The sequence below is a fragment of the Phalacrocorax carbo genome, chromosome 6 (assembly GCF_963921805.1).
Source record: "Phalacrocorax carbo chromosome 6, bPhaCar2.1, whole genome shotgun sequence".
Taxonomy (NCBI): domain Eukaryota; kingdom Metazoa; phylum Chordata; class Aves; order Suliformes; family Phalacrocoracidae; genus Phalacrocorax; species Phalacrocorax carbo.
Genome location: NC_087518.1, coordinates 32792195 through 32806789, shown reverse-complemented (window position 1 = coordinate 32806789; position 14595 = coordinate 32792195). Strand labels below are relative to the sequence as shown.

General features: G+C 59.3%; 1 protein-coding gene across 1 annotated transcript; it reads right to left on the bottom strand.

The window, feature by feature from the left end:
• Positions 1-1157: 1157 nt before the first annotated feature.
• QSOX1 (quiescin sulfhydryl oxidase 1) lies at positions 1158-11921 on the bottom strand. The gene is made up of 12 exons (XM_064454514.1): positions 11624-11921; positions 9311-9411; positions 7917-7965; positions 7648-7750; positions 6768-6858; positions 6387-6532; positions 5806-5940; positions 5480-5609; positions 3400-3522; positions 3140-3284; positions 2828-3007; positions 1158-2445 (listed from the first exon to the last, which is right to left on the bottom strand). Exons 1-12 carry the CDS (start codon positions 11880-11882, stop codon positions 1721-1723), a joined length of 2187 nt encoding a protein of 728 aa, XP_064310584.1. The 5' UTR covers positions 11883-11921; the 3' UTR covers positions 1158-1720.
• Between the last annotated feature and the right edge of the window lie 2674 nt (positions 11922-14595).

The following is a 14595-nucleotide window of genomic DNA, read 5'->3' as shown; positions in this document are numbered from 1 at the left end:
CAGCCCCACCCAGGGGAGCAGCTGACAGGGAGGGGGCACACGGGGTTATTGATGTTGGGGATAAACCCCACCGGGGAAATCAAGGAGGTTGCAGGGCTGTGGCAACAAGACCTTCTCCATCCATCACCTGGCAGTGGGCAGGAGCTGCACCTGGCTGGGGGGACGGACCCCCCCCTCCATGCCGGATGAGGCCCCTAAGGACCCAGGTAAGAAACATTGGCAAGGCCAAGTGGGCCTGCAGTGGCAGGGCAGGGGTGCCAGCCCCATGTCCTGTGGAGGTGTGACCATGCACAGACACCAAAGAAGAAAGAAAGATGGAGCAAGAAAATTTATTTCAAGGGCAGGTGAGGAAGGGCAGAAGAGCCAGGGCTCCCAGTGCCTGGGCAGCAGCGCAGCCAGCCACCCTCCCTCCCCATCCTGCTGGCCCTTGTCTCCCACCTGGGCAAAGTGAAGATATCAAGAAAAAGGCTCCAAATCGGATTGACACTCCCCCTCCCCCTTAATAAAGTTTATTATCGGCCGGGCTCTAATCCTTTTAAATCCTCCACGCGGGGGGAAGGGCCGGGATTAGGGGAGGGCAGCGTAATCCCAATGAATTTGTTACAGTGGGATTTAGGCAGCGCCGGGAGAGCAGATGGCCCCAGCCCTGGCTCTGGAAAACAACCATTTTCCTTAATGATTCCTAACAAAGATAAAAGGGCAGAGAGAATCGGGGACAGGCGCCCATGGCCATGGAGGTCCCAGTCCCTGGGGGATGCGGGGCTGCTTGCACGTGTCTCCCTGCTCCGGACCGTGGGCATGGCCAGCACCATACTGCAGCTCTGTGGCTTGTGCCAATTTTTTTTCCAGCAGCTTTCCCAGCCCCTCCAGGCTCCCTCCCCATCACCCCACTTGAGCACAAACCATGAGCCACCCCAACCATGGGGACGCGCTGGGTGCACAGGGCAGAGCTGGCCAGGAGCACACCCAGAAGCAAAAAGCAGGAGAAAATGTACAATAGCAATTAAAACCATTTAAAGGATTTAAACCAAGGCAGTGCTCTTCCTGTGATGACTGGGGAGGCTAGAGTGGGGACAGCTGGCAGTGGGGTGACTGCAGGGAGGGGAGGTGCTGCCCCGGAGCACCCATGCGACAGGGACCAGCCGACACAACAGGGCTGGCGTCGGCAAAAATAATTTATTCCACTAAGACAAGCAGAGAGTGAGCAACAGTGCGGGGAGGGGCAAGGAAAGGCAGGGGGACCCACTCCACATCTCAAAGGGGGACACACACAAAATGCAGCTGAACACGACTGCCACCCCCTGCCCAGTAGCGTCCACTTTTTTTGGGGGCTAAACCCCCACCTTCCTGGCCCCACTAGTGGTTTGACCCCGAAGGGCTGCGCCCCAGCATGGGACTGGGCTTCCCAGTTTGAAACCCGCCCAGTGCCAGGGAGCTCCTGAGGGCAGCTGGGTGCCGAGACACGAACTGCTGTTGTCGGCCCAGCTCCCACGCACCCGAAAACGTGGCACAGCAACCTGAGAGGGGGATGCTCTGACACCACCTTCTCCCCAAAAAGAGCCTTCCACCCCTCACCCCAGGTGAGGCGACTGCTGTGAGGGCTCCTGGGGGTGAGGCACCAAACTCCTTCCTGCTGGGGGACAAAATGCTGTCCCGGGGGTGCCCCAGCTCAGCAGCCCACCCACCCTGGGGGAAACCCCTGACCCCCCTGCAACCGCTCTCAGGCCACAGGGAAGCCAGGACGGCCTTTCCGGGCACGGGTGCGGAGGCGGAAGAAGGTGTACATGCCCAGGAGGCACATGGAAGAGAGGAAGTAAAGGGCAACACAGAGGCTGATGTCCAGGCGGGAGAAGCCCAAGCCGAGCACCCGCAGCCAGGGGCTCTTCCGCATGCCCTCCCCAGCCTCCTCCTCCCGGACTAGGACACCGGGAACCCGCTGGTGCTCCCGGCCCACCACATCCCGGGGCAGGGCAATGGTGTCCCGCTTGCTGAGCCGCCGGCGCCGGCTGGCCGCCGCTCGCAGTGCCTGGCTCTTGAAGTGCTGCTCGCTGAAGGAGTCCAGGTCCACGATGTCCTCACCCACCTCCCGCAGCTTGGGGTTCAGCCGCACAATGCTGGGGCGCCGCAGCTCAGGGGAGCCTGGTCGCCCTGGAGCTTTCGTCTCGCTCTCCATCTCCTTTTCCTCCTCTTCCTCCTCCTTCTCCCTCTTGTCTCGTGGGCCCTCAGTGCCCAGCCTGATGCCCATCCCCTCCCCAGCCACAGGGATGGGGTCGGCCTCAGCATAGTCCGTGTAGATGTTGTCCGGGGAGAAGTGCGCCTTGAGGAAGGTGAGCACAGCCGGCTCATCCCAAGCGTGCACCCCCTGCTCCTCCTTGTGGCACTGGGGGCACATGTCCGGTGGAGGCCACTGCAGCTTGGGGAACTTGGGGTCCTCCGTGTCACCTCCTGCAGGGACCAGAGCCAGCAAAGGGGTTAGAGGGGACACATGATGCAGCTCTCCCCCTGTAGCGGTATAAACAAGCTGGAGCATCCAGCAGCTGGGGATGGGGACATTTGGAGGAGCCATCTCAGGAGAAGGGGTCCTCCGAGGGTACACAGTGGCTTTGGGAAGCTCCCTGCAGGGAGCACGTAAGACCCAAATGCATTTCCAGGGCAATGTGATGGTGTGTGACCAGCTGCTGTGCCTGTGATGGGGGACGATGACAATGGGATGTGTCTACTGCTGCACCTTTTGGCCAGCTCCATCCAGGAGGAGGGATGCTCCTCCAGCTCACCTCCCCTTTTCTCTTGGGAAGCCTCCCTGGCTCCCCTCCCCATAGCCCCTTACCCGCCAGGCGAGCGTTGACTTCGTTGTGGTGGGACCAGAGCCAGAGGACAGCCTCCTCCCGGCCTGCCACCTGGTCCATGGACTCAGCCGCCATGGCCTCAAAGTGTTGGGCGCACTCCTGGCAGCCGAAGAAGTGCCGGACGTAGCAGCGCATGGTGTTCAGCACCTCCAGTGGCAGCTCTGGCAGGGGTAGAGGATAGGTGTGGACGGGAGGGTGAGTCCAGACCCCACAGTGCCACCACCACAGTCCCATGGCCAAGGTAGCAGCCCACCCAGACACCCCTCCCCGAGCCCACCTGGGGATGCCGATACCTTTGTCGGGGCCACTCTGGACAGCCTGGACGGTCAGCAGGTGGAAGACAGTCCAGAGCCCGCAGGGGTAGCCACGGAAGTGGGGTTCGCTGCCCTGGCAGCCCACCCAGGTCACATTGGTGGGGAGCACAGCAGGGTGGGAGGCCTGAAGGACAGATGGACACAACATGATTGAGCTGGCAGATAATGCTGGGGGGGTGGAGAAAGGGGCAGGGGCGAGGAGAGGAAAGCAGGGCCCGGGGTCCCTGTGGGTGCCTTACATCTCTGTTATTCTTCACAGCCTCCTTCAAGACACTGCGGGGCAGCTCAGGCTCTGTCCAGTTCCTCAGCCAGCTGTCCAGGGACTGCAGGTAGGTCTGCACACAGGGGCGCCCGGGGAAGTACTGCAAGGGGGAGATAGGGGTGAGGAAACCGAGACACCCCCTCCCAGGAGCAGCAGGGCAGCCCACCGGCACCCCCAGCTCACCGGGATGGACACTGGGCAGCATCAGCATCCCCTACGGCAGCACGGTCCCAGCAAGGTTTTGGTGCCCGGCCCCAAGGGGCTGGGCGCTGTGGCGTGTCCCCCGCACAGTGGTGAGGCACCCGCGTGTGTGTTCAGGCTCCCAACCATAGCCCCGTCTGAGGGAGGCAAAAAGCCACTCTGACCATAAGTCAGTGCAAAGCTGATTAGCAGCAGCACTTTAAAACCACAGGTGCTCTGGGGAGAGCGGGCAGCCTGCCAGCATGTACCACTGACGGACGGACAGACAGAGGGGTGGATCCACAGGGAGGATGAGACCAGCAATGCACAGGAAAAGTGACAAGGAAGTGAAAGGAAGGAGCATTTCTCTAAGTCTGAGCTGTTCTGCCTGGCCTGTGGGGAATCACAGAGAAAGCCCCAAATTCACAGGGGAATTCATCTGCAGCCTGACATTTCTGCTGTAAAACAGAGGTGTGTGTCCCCTCAGCTCCTTCAGCAGGAGGCTTTGCCGCACAACTCCCTGCTTTCCAGGCACTGCTTCTTTCCATTTTAGGTTTTTTTTTTTCCCTATCCTTGCCTAAATATCTCTTGGGAATGCAACAGTTAAGGCTGGGACCTGCTGGCTGAGCTCCCCCAGCCTGAGCCCTGCTGGGCTGACAGCAATCCTAGGGACACTGCTCCGTCCCGTGGATGAGCGCAGCAATGGCAGCGCTGGCTCAGCATCCTTGGGGAAGCGCTGGCACCCACCACCCATCGCCCCACTGCCTCCTGCCCACAGCAGGGATGCAGCTTCACCTCCTTGCCGGGTCTGGTGCTACGGCTTGTCCTCGGCCAGTGAGGGGAAGGTTTGCAGGAAGAATTAAAAGCTGATCAAACAAAACCACTGCTGCTCCCCATCACTCTGCCAAGTTCATACCCTTGGCCAGGGAACTGGTGCAACAGGGGATCTATTTCCCTAACCCTGTGGTTCTTGTTAACCAATCTTGAGAGGGATAGCTGGGGGCAAGCAGAGGAAGAGCCACATGAAGCTCTAAGCTGAGGACTTAAGATTTGTTGCACCTTATTTGGTTCACATTCAGAGCTCTTTCCTGGGGGACAGCAGGCAGAGGTGGGAGCAGGGGTGTCTCGCACATCAGAGAGGGCTACGCAAGGTCCAAAGTGAGCATGAGACCCTGGGTGATGAAGCAGGGAGCAAAGAGGGCAGGCATGGCTGGGAGAAGGTCTGACAAGGAGCCCAGGCTGAGACAGGGACGGAGATGGGGACAGGGCTCCTGCAACCCCAGCAGTGGAAACCTCAGTCAAATGCAGCGCTCCATCGCACCAGGAAATTAAACTGCTCTGCTTCTGCTGGCTCAAAGCTCCTACACACTTCAATTCCACCAAGCCCAACAGAGAGGGGAAAAAAAAGGAGCCTTTAAATTAGGCTCTTCCAGAGCCTGACTCAGAGCAGGAGTCCCTTTCCTGGATGATCAAAAGGAGCCCACAGAGCATAGATACCCGAGCCAAGCATCCAAGTCAGGCGATCAGAGTTACAAACCCCTCTGATCATCTCTGCCACCCTGGCACGTGACAGCGTCTCTTCTGAAAAGACCTACTACCAACACACCACCACCTGCAAGCACTGAGCCTGCTCTGCCCACTGATACCTGCACCCCCCAGGTCTCATCTGAAAACCTCCGGCACCTGCTCCCGTTGGGACTCTGGGCTGGGTTTGGAGCACTGTGGGAACAGGGACAGCCCTGTGCTGTGCCAAGCACCGGGATGCAGGGCTCGCATCGAGCGCTGGACACGGTCTGCATCCTGCATTTGCATTTCACCTTATAAATAGCTATGGGGAGGCACGGATGGTTCCCCTATCAACGCCAAAAGTTCCTCACCTTCACCAGTACAGCCACGTAGCACTTGAAGGCGGCCAGCTGGGCTCCCGACAGCACAGCAGGGCGAGCAGCCTCCACCCGCAGCGAGTAGTGCAGCGTGGACTCCAGGTCGGCTGTGTACACCTTGGAGCTGGGGAGGGCAGCGCAACACGATGGTCTATCAGCCCATTAATCTGCACCCCCAGGGACCCAGCCACAATTTGGGGTTTTTCCCAGGGGAAAGGCACAGTCCCAGCCTGTTGCCCACCCATGGCCATGGCACCTCCTCCCTGCACCAGCCCTGGCCTCCCACAGCCCCCAGAATGATGAAGCGGGGGAGGTCTGACCGGTCAGCAGGCTTCGGTTGGGACGTGTTGGTCTCATTGGAAGTGCTAACGGTTGTGTTCAGCTTGTAGGAGCCACGGGTGACACCCGAGAGCATGCGCAGGTAGTAGGTGTAGAAGGAGCGTGCCTCCATGTGCCTGCAAGGAAGGAGAAGCTGTGAGCAAGACCCTCTTCCTTCCCAAACAGCCCCTTGGCCCCACAGAGAAAGCAAAGGAGATCAAAGGCTTAGCAAGAAGGGCAATTTGGACCTTGGGAACGAGCACGGGGTGGTCTGTACTCTCCACCTGCCCCAGCAGTGGGTATCCTGGCATGCAGCCTGGAGCAAAGCTGAGCCACAGGCAGCCATGCCATGCTACTTCCAGGCAGATGTGGCAGAGGGATGTCTCGGTCACAAGCTGCCTTCCCTTTTGCCAGACCCAGGCAGAGCTGGCAGCTCTGTTCAGTGCCCCCCAGCAGCCTGCCTGACCCAGCCACTGTCTCCTTCCTAATGAGCTATCCCACAATTAGAAATGAGAGCTGATGGGGCACAAGCCTGGCACCCTGCCGGGGTCCCCAGACCCACCCTGCAGTGTCCCACACTCACACAGGCAGGCGGGAGAAAGAGCCATTGCGGAGGAGCAGGTAGCCAGAGGGGAAGGTGGTGACACCAAACTTCTTCACGAGCTCTTCCTCGCTGCTCAGCACCCTCCTCACTGCCACATTCTCATACTGCAGCATGTCCAGTGCCACCTGCAAGCCCAGTGGCCCCAGGGTCAGGCAGGGGGGTGACAGGACCCCCAGCCCCACCAGGGATGCAGCAGGGCTGTTTAGCACCCTGTAAAGCACTTCACGTCTGCAAAGCGATGTGCAAGCCAACCAGTGAGGCTGCTGGGAGAGAACTTCCCTGCCAAAGGCACCCAGAAATTATCTGGCACCAGGGCCATGAGCCTCAAGAGAAACGAGGGATAAATACAACTGTACCCACCTCTCTGCCCACAAAGGAGTCACTCTTCTCGAAGATCAGCACCAGGTACTGGTCCTTGTTCCTCTGGAAGAAGCTACGAACCTCCTCCGCACTGCAAGAGAGAAGAGAATGGCAGCGGTTGCCCCAGCACCAGCCAGACGATCTGCCCTCCTGCCCCAAAAGAGCTCGGCCCTTGTCGCCCCCCGGCTGGGGACACTGGCGTGGGTTCAGCCCACCAAGTGGGCAATTACTCCCCGCTGAAGTTTCCAGCCCAATTTTCTGCTCTGGTTCACAGGCTTTGAGAAAAACCACTGGGGTCAGCCAAAGAGACAGAAAACAAAGCACAGGCAGGGCAGGCCAGGCCAAGAGAGAGCTGCATGTTTGCCCAGGGGGAAAAACAGTAACAAACTTGAACAGGGCTGGTGGTTTTTTGGCTAGGACACAGAAGCACTGGAGACCTGAAGCTGTGCACAGCTCAACCATCACTTTGGGAAAGCCAAAAGCTCTCCCTGGCACAGTGGGGCAACTGCCTGCGTACGGCAAAGCAACTCAGATCCCAGCAAATTTGTACCGAATCAAGAAAACCCTCTCTCGGGGCTGGAAAAAGCTGCTAACAGCAGCAGCCTCACTTAGCATGGGATTGCACTGCCACGTTCCCAGGCCAGGCACCGCTTCCTCTAATTAAGGCCCATGAGCAGATTCATCAGGAGATACAACAACATGGCCCATCTCATCGGGGCCACATAAACGGCTTGAGCCTACCCAGGTCGTCTGCATCTTCCTGGGACGTAGGTGATGCAGCAGCTGCTCCATGCTCATTTTTGGCTCAGGATTTGCCCAGAAACCTGCCCTCTGTAGGATGGAGGCCACCAGAGCCACCCCACCATCATGCTGCCCCTACCTCGCTGGCTCTAGCGGAGGACAGGCGGGCGGCCAGGCATCCTGGCTCTGCTCAAGGTTGGTGATGATGGCATGGCGCAGGTCCTCAATGGTGGCACTAGGATCTGCAGGGGAACAGGATGCCAAGGGGTGAGTCCTGGGGAAGCTGGTCCCATGGGCTGAGCCAAGGGGAGCCACTCCGAGCTGCCCCCTCGGGCTCTCCGAGGTCCCAATGCATGAGGGGTGCCAGGCAGCAGGGGTAAAAAAACCCCTGTAGTTCTGAATACTCACTGGTAATCCTTATCCCATCCTCTGCCTTCTTGCTGAAAGCTCTGAAGAACTGATATGGGAAAAAAAACATACACAAGGGGAAACTGGAGTGAGTGTTTGGAGTGGGACTGGGAGGCAGTGCAGCCCAGCAGGCAGAGGCTCCCCCTGGACCAGCTCTGCCTCAGTTTCCCCACGATGTTACAGGACGCTGACTGACACCAGACACTTGCAGAGGGAGCTCCCAGCCACGTCCCCGTCTTGCGGGGCATCCCCAGACGGGAGAGACACAGGCTTGGGCTGGGAGCCATGCCCAGATGAGGGCTGAGTGCTGGTAGGCAGCAGGGCAGGCATCTCCAGGGGTCCCAGGTGGGCAGCCAGGACCTTCCTGGTCCTGCAAACTGCTGTCTCCCTGCTCCAGAGCTCTCACAAAGCATGAGAAGGGTTTTTTTCTCTCCACTCCTGGCCTCCCACCGTGGCTCCAGTGCCCACGGTACAGCCGGAGCAGCAAAACCAGGTTGCGTCAGACAGGTGTTTGCTTTGCAGGCTGGGCTGGGAGTGTGGGCTGTTTGCAAAAGGTGTTTGGCAGGGACAGGAGATGCAAAGCAAGTGACTTCCTGGCATGGCCACATCAGCATGCCTCCCTGCCCCAGGAGGTGTTTTGGTCAATGTCCCACGAGCAGCAGGTGCTCAGGCAGTGGGTGCTCAGTGAGACCCCAGGGCAGGGTTGGGGCACAAGCCAACCTGCCTGGCAAAGCCCCAAATCTGAGCCCACCTTGGGCTGAGCCTATAAGCCGGGACTGAGGGCCTGTCTAATGAAATCCTTATCCCACCCTTTTTCATCTCAAGGCGACCCTGGCTTTCGCTGCCTGCACCTGGAGTACTTTGGCTTTAATGCTTGTGTTGGAGTGAGGCTCTGTTTGCAGTGGGAAATGCTGCGAAATGGTGTATTGACACAGCTAAGGGGCCGGGCATGGGCCCAGGAGGAGGGACGGCACCTCGCCAGCTGCCACAGGAGGCTCCCAGGAGAAACCTGTGTGGCCTCCTGCAGCACCCCTGTGCCCTCCTCCAAAACCTGCACCTGCAACCGTGCTCTACCCTCCAGCAGCCTTTCCCAGGTCCTTCCAACTCAGGTTTTGGATTCTCCCCTGTCCTAGAAGAGATCTGGCCTCTATGTTTCACCATGAAACAGCATTTTGGTTTTCCCCCTCCTTGTTGCTACATCACCCAGCAGTTGCACTGGGTGCAGCCTGGCCACAGCTATGTTTTGGGGAAGGGTGAAATGGCTTTAGCCTGAAGAGCCCCAAAGGGAATATTTTAGTGCAATAGCACTGTTGATCTGATTAAGCAAGAGAGGGACAGGCCAAATAGCAAAACACAGTAAAACCAGGCAAGTGCCCAGCGCACACAGCCCTTACCTTCAGTGTGGGGAAGCCAGTTATCCCAAAATCGATGCACACTTGCTGGTTGGCCTCGTCGGCACAGTCGATGGCCGCCAGCATCACTGCAGGCCTCCACTCTGAGTGGACAGAGGATGCAGTCAGCACAGCTCAGCCCCTCTGCAGCCCTGAAAACCGCCCCGCTCCCCACAGCCGCTACGGAGACAGCAGGGATCTCCTGCTGTGGTGGCAGCATGGCTACTCCCAGCCCCGAATTCACAGCTCGCCCCTCGCAGGAGACCAACTGATGGTTTCTATGCCCCAAATACCTAAAGCCGTGGTCCGTGCTGGTATTTGGTGCCCTACTTTTTGGATGGCAGGAGCAAGTGGAAAGCTGTGAGAGGCGGCACCAGGCTTTGCACGCCCTGCCCTCGCTGGCTGGCGTTGGAGTGCAGGCAGCTCTGCCCGCGGCTGCCTGCCTGTCTGGTTCTGCCTGCCCAGCCTCTGCCCCAGCGGGAAGACACCGCTGGGAAAAGGGAAGGGGTGGTTAACCGTGGCTGGGGGAGAGTAAGGACATGGGCTCCAGCTTGTCTCACCCCAGAACAAGGGCACATTTGATAACTGAAAGGGAACAACCCAAAACCAGTAGCCGGGGCACTGTGGCAGAGGCTGCCCAGGTGCCGAGCATCCGCTCCCCCTCTGTGACTCTCCTCTACCACCTCCCCAGGGAAGACCAGCAGGTCCCTGGCGTAAACAGAGATGAAGAAAAGGGGGCATGGAGGCATATCAAGCAGTGGGCTGTGAAAGCCAGCAGCAAAATGGAGATAAAAAGCTCTGAAATGGCTTCCTTTTAGTGTAAAGGACACAAGCTGGAGAATGCTCAGTCTCTTCTTTCAGCAGGATGGGGAGGGACGCAGGGCCAGCACACAGATGCAGCCCGCGCTGCCCCAGGCAGGAGCCTGCAGGAGATGGGGACCCCCTGGGACCATCCTGTGTTGCAGATGATGGGGCAGACGAGCCACTTCCCACTGCCCTGGCAGCAGTGGCACAGGAGGACCAGCGCCAAGCCCTGCTGCAGGGAGCCAGGCACGTTCCTGGACTCATCGGCATGTGGTGCCCACAGGTCACCCCGGCATTTGCATCATCCCTGTCCAGCCCACTCCTGTGAAAATCCACCCGTGGGAACAGCAGCAATGATGCTGAGTGGCACCGGGGTGGCTTTCTCACCCTGCCTCCATGGGCACCCCATCTGTGGTCCAGCTTCCGAAGTAGGGAGCCCTGAGGGAGCCCTATATTGGAAAGGGGCCAGGAGAGCCAGCGTTCCCCCGCAGGGCCCAGGCGCACACCCCATTCCTCACATCCTGCCCCGTTGGGGAGCGCTGACGGCATCCCCTCGGAGGGACGGGATGCTTGCCCCAGCCAGCACCCTGACTCACCCGGCAGCGACCATGCTATATCAATTAGTGCAATAACAGGGAGAAGCCATGCACACCCGGGATGCTGGGGGAGGCAGGACAAGCCCTGGCGGGATGAGGGGCCCATCAGTGGGGCATGAGGGTCCCCAAGCCAGGCTGGGCACCAGCCAGGCGAGGCGCCAAGGTCAAAGCCGGGAACAAACCAGCTGGGATCAGCACCCAGCCCCAGCACCTTGCCAGTCTCTCCCTACCGGCACTGGGGAAGAGCAGGACTAAGGGAGCATCTGGGGGCCGTCAGTGGGACCCCCCCCATGCCTGCGGCGGGCTAGCCTGAGCTTCTCCCAGCCAAAGGGGCTCCAGGGATGCTGCTAAGCCAGGCCTAGCCGTTGGGGGCGGGGGGGGGGGGGGGGGGGGGAGGCTGGGCATCATGGGAGGGAGCCGGGCCTTTCCACTAGGCCGGTGCTCCAGGGAGACTGGGGCAGGCGGATTTAGGGGTGCTGATGGAGGATAAGGCAGAGAAGATTGAGGGGTGTTGATGGGGAGGGTGCAGAGGGAACACAAGGATGCTGATGGGACCAAGGATGCAGGGAGGATTTAAGAGTGCTAATGGAGAGGAGGATGGTGGGACAAGGATGCAGGAGGGATTTAGGAGCGCTGATGGGGGGGCAGAGGCACAGGGAGGATTTAGGGGTACTGATAGGAGAATAGAGAAGGATGTAAGGGGGATTTAAGGGTGCTGATGACAACACAGGGGCGGAGATAGAGGGGATTAAATGGGGTGCTACTGGGAAAAGACAGAGATAGGGATGCAGGAAGGAAAACGAGGGCAAAGGCAGAGGGAGGGTTTGGGGCGCTGCTGGGGGGGATCGGGCGGGGATGCCGGGAAGGGGGGAAGCAGGGCGCAGGGCAGGGGTGGGCAGCCGGGCCGGGGACTCACCGCGGATATCCTGGGCCAGGGCCCGCCATGTGGGCGCGAAGTGGACGCAGTGCCCGCACCAGGAGGCGAAGAACTCAACCGCCCAGGCGCTGGGGGAGCCCAGCAGCCGCCCCTCCGCCCCGCTCCCCAGCAGCTCCACCGGATCAGTGGCCGAGTACAGCCCGCGGGGCCGCGCCGCCGGCAAGGACAACGCCAGCAGCAGGACGGCCGCCGGCCACCCGCGCCCCCCGCCGCCGCCCCGCCGCCGCCGCCGCCACATCGCCCGCCAGGCCGCCCGCCGCCGCCCGCCCGCCGCCTTTACGGCCGCCCGATCGCCCCGCCCACATGGGCGGGGACGGGGCGGGGCTAAAATGGCCCGCATTGCGGCGCCCCCTGTCGGGCGCGCAGCGGCGCACGCCGCAGTACCCCCACATCCCCCCGACACCCCCACACCGCGGGGGTGCCCCAGACGTCCCCCTCCCGCATCAGGCAGCGCTACCCTCCCGCGAGGGGTCAGATAGCCGAAAAATGATAAAGTTCTGATAAAAGGCAAGATCGGCTGATTCAGGCCGAAAACCTGCAGTGCCGCCATTACAGTCACCCCTGAGGGCACCACCCTGGTCAGACACCCCGACATCCGCCAGCAGCCCCGTCCCACGGGACACCGGCTGTCCTTGCCCCAATGCTGCCAGGGATGCGCAACAGGGATGCCCAAATTCCTTGAATCCTTTTTAAGGTGCAAAAGCAGCATCTGACCCAAAGGCAGATGGGCAGAAGGCCACAATGAGGCCACAAAATCCAGCTCCTCCACCCAAAGAAACACAGCCCGCCAGCCCCGCCGCGCCATCGCTCACACACACACCCACATCACTGGCTCCCTGGACAGAAGGTGCCCGTTGCCCAGTGCCTCGGGGCAGAACCAAGGTGGACACAGCCCTCAAATCCAGCCCTCCACTCCCCCTCCCACCCTGAGGCCAGGCACCCCGACACACCCCCCACCCCCCCCCCCCACCCCCCACCCCCGGCACCGGCACCCGGGGTGCTCATTGCTGTTGAAGGCTGGTTGCTGGCTCAGTCCCCAGGAAGGCCATTAGCCCTGCTGGGCCCCACCTAGGTATTTTAGGCAGACTTGCCATGCTAGAAAAACAAGCCTGCCAGAGCCAAGCCTTGCTGTGGCAGGGGAGGGCAAGGGACTCCACCATAAGGGAGGGCTCTGGGGGAGCCACAGGGCTCCCCAAGATGGCCTGGCTACAGGGGACAGAGCCTGTCAGACACAACCCTTGTGGGATTGCTGCCCCGCATCCCCTGTGGGTCCAGTCTGATGCAAACAGGGCAGAAGATGGTTTGCTCCAGCCCTGCCAGCTGTAATTAAATGCTTAAGGGATTATCACACCTTGCTGTCCAACTAGGAGGGAGAGAGGTGTAGCCCAGCCTGTGCACAGCTGCTCTGTAAGGTGGTCCCTGGCTATTGCCAGAGACCTTGCTGCTTGTCTTTATCCAGCTAGCAACTAAAAGAGAAAAGTCCTTGTGCTTAGGGATGTCATCACCGTTATTTTACCCTGGGCTAAAGTCCTTATTTGAAGGCCTTGTCAGCTGTCAGATGGATTAGGTTATCATAACAAAGGAGAGGTGCTCAGCACCAGCATAATTGCCGGTATCCTCCCCATCCAGCTCACCCCTCCCTCCCAGGGAGCCCAAATTCCTTGAATCCTTTTTAAGGTGCAAAAGCAGCATCTAACCCAAAGGCAGATGGGCAAGAGCCCACACCCTGGGGCTCCGGCTCCTTTTGAGGTGAGCCATGCCATTGCTCATCCCTGGAAGCCCCAGGATGGGGATGCTCCTGCTTCCGGCTGCCCCGGGATCCAGGGCTGTGGGTGCTGCCAAGGACCCTGCCGCCAGCCCGGCACGTCCCATCCCCATTGCTGCCTGGGGAACAGCCTCCTTCACTGGCAGGGTGTGCGGCTTTCCAGGCACAGACTTGCCCAAATAGCCTTTTTTCCTTTTAACCCTGCTGGAAGGCAAGAGATGAGGCTTTTCCTCTGCCTCAAAGTGGGAAGAGCTGGATTTTCATTGCAGAAAGCCTGGAGACAGGGCATGGGCATGGAAAGCCAAAGAAGAAGCAGACATTTTTGAAACAACCCATTGTAAGATGGATTTGAGAATAACTGATGAATTCAAAAAAATTAAAAAAAAAATCAAGCAGTAGAAGTCTGGGGATGTTTTGGAAATGCCCTCCCAGCACTGCCTGCCTTTCGTTCTCTCTTGCTTTGCACCCCTTCACTGCTAGCAGAGCCTGCAAGCAGCAAAGCACAGGGTATGGGTGCTGGGTACCCAGCTGCTGAGCCCCCAGCCACCCCTAAAGCCCAGCTTCAGGCTGTCATGGCACATTCAGGAACTTACCTGTTTTTCAGCTGCACTGCACAGCAAAGCCTTCAGCACCCAGCTCAGCATCCCTAACTTTGGGAAGAGATGTGCTTCACTCCCCTGTAGCAAGGCCATGGGCTAAGGACCACTGTAGAGGTTCCCGTGCTGCACAAGTCCCTGGGTAGCAGCTGAGTGGTGACTTTAGTTCATTAGGCTCATCAGCTCTCAAATCTCCTTCCTTAGACTAACAGCCAGCAGGAATCTCCTTGAAGTCAATGAGGTGTGGGCAACACCAACAGGCTGAGAGCCTCAAAGGCTGCTAAGATCTTGCCAAAATCATTTAAGCCCTGCAGAACTTGTTTTGTGCACCCAAAATGGATCATTTTCACAGACACAAAGAAATACTCTGATTGCCTCTATGCTGCGTTAGAGAAGAGACAAGGAAAGAGCAGGAGCAGTAGGGTTATGTGTTCAGCCCCTGAAGTGCTGGAAAGGACTACTGAACATGCTTCAGAAATCGGGGAAAGGTTTCTACTGTCATTTTTAAAAGCATGACTCTGGCTGCAAAACACCGACAGCTCAAAGTGTAAAGGTAAGCCAGCCCACTGCCTTCTCACTTCTGTTCGGCT

Excerpts from the sequence above, each read along its gene's own strand:
- QSOX1 (XM_064454514.1), bottom strand. The coding sequence starts at position 11,882 with ATGTGGCGGCGGCGGCGGCGGGGCGGCGGCGGGGGGCGCGGGTGGCCG. Across the intron at positions 9,412-11,623 it reads CCTGGCCCAGGATATCCGCG|AGTGGAGGCCTGCAGTGATG; the intron begins GTGAGTCCCCGG and ends CTGTCCACTCAG. Across the intron at positions 3,285-3,399 it reads CTGTGAAGAATAACAGAGAT|GCCTCCCACCCTGCTGTGCT; the intron begins GTAAGGCACCCA and ends TCTGTCCTTCAG.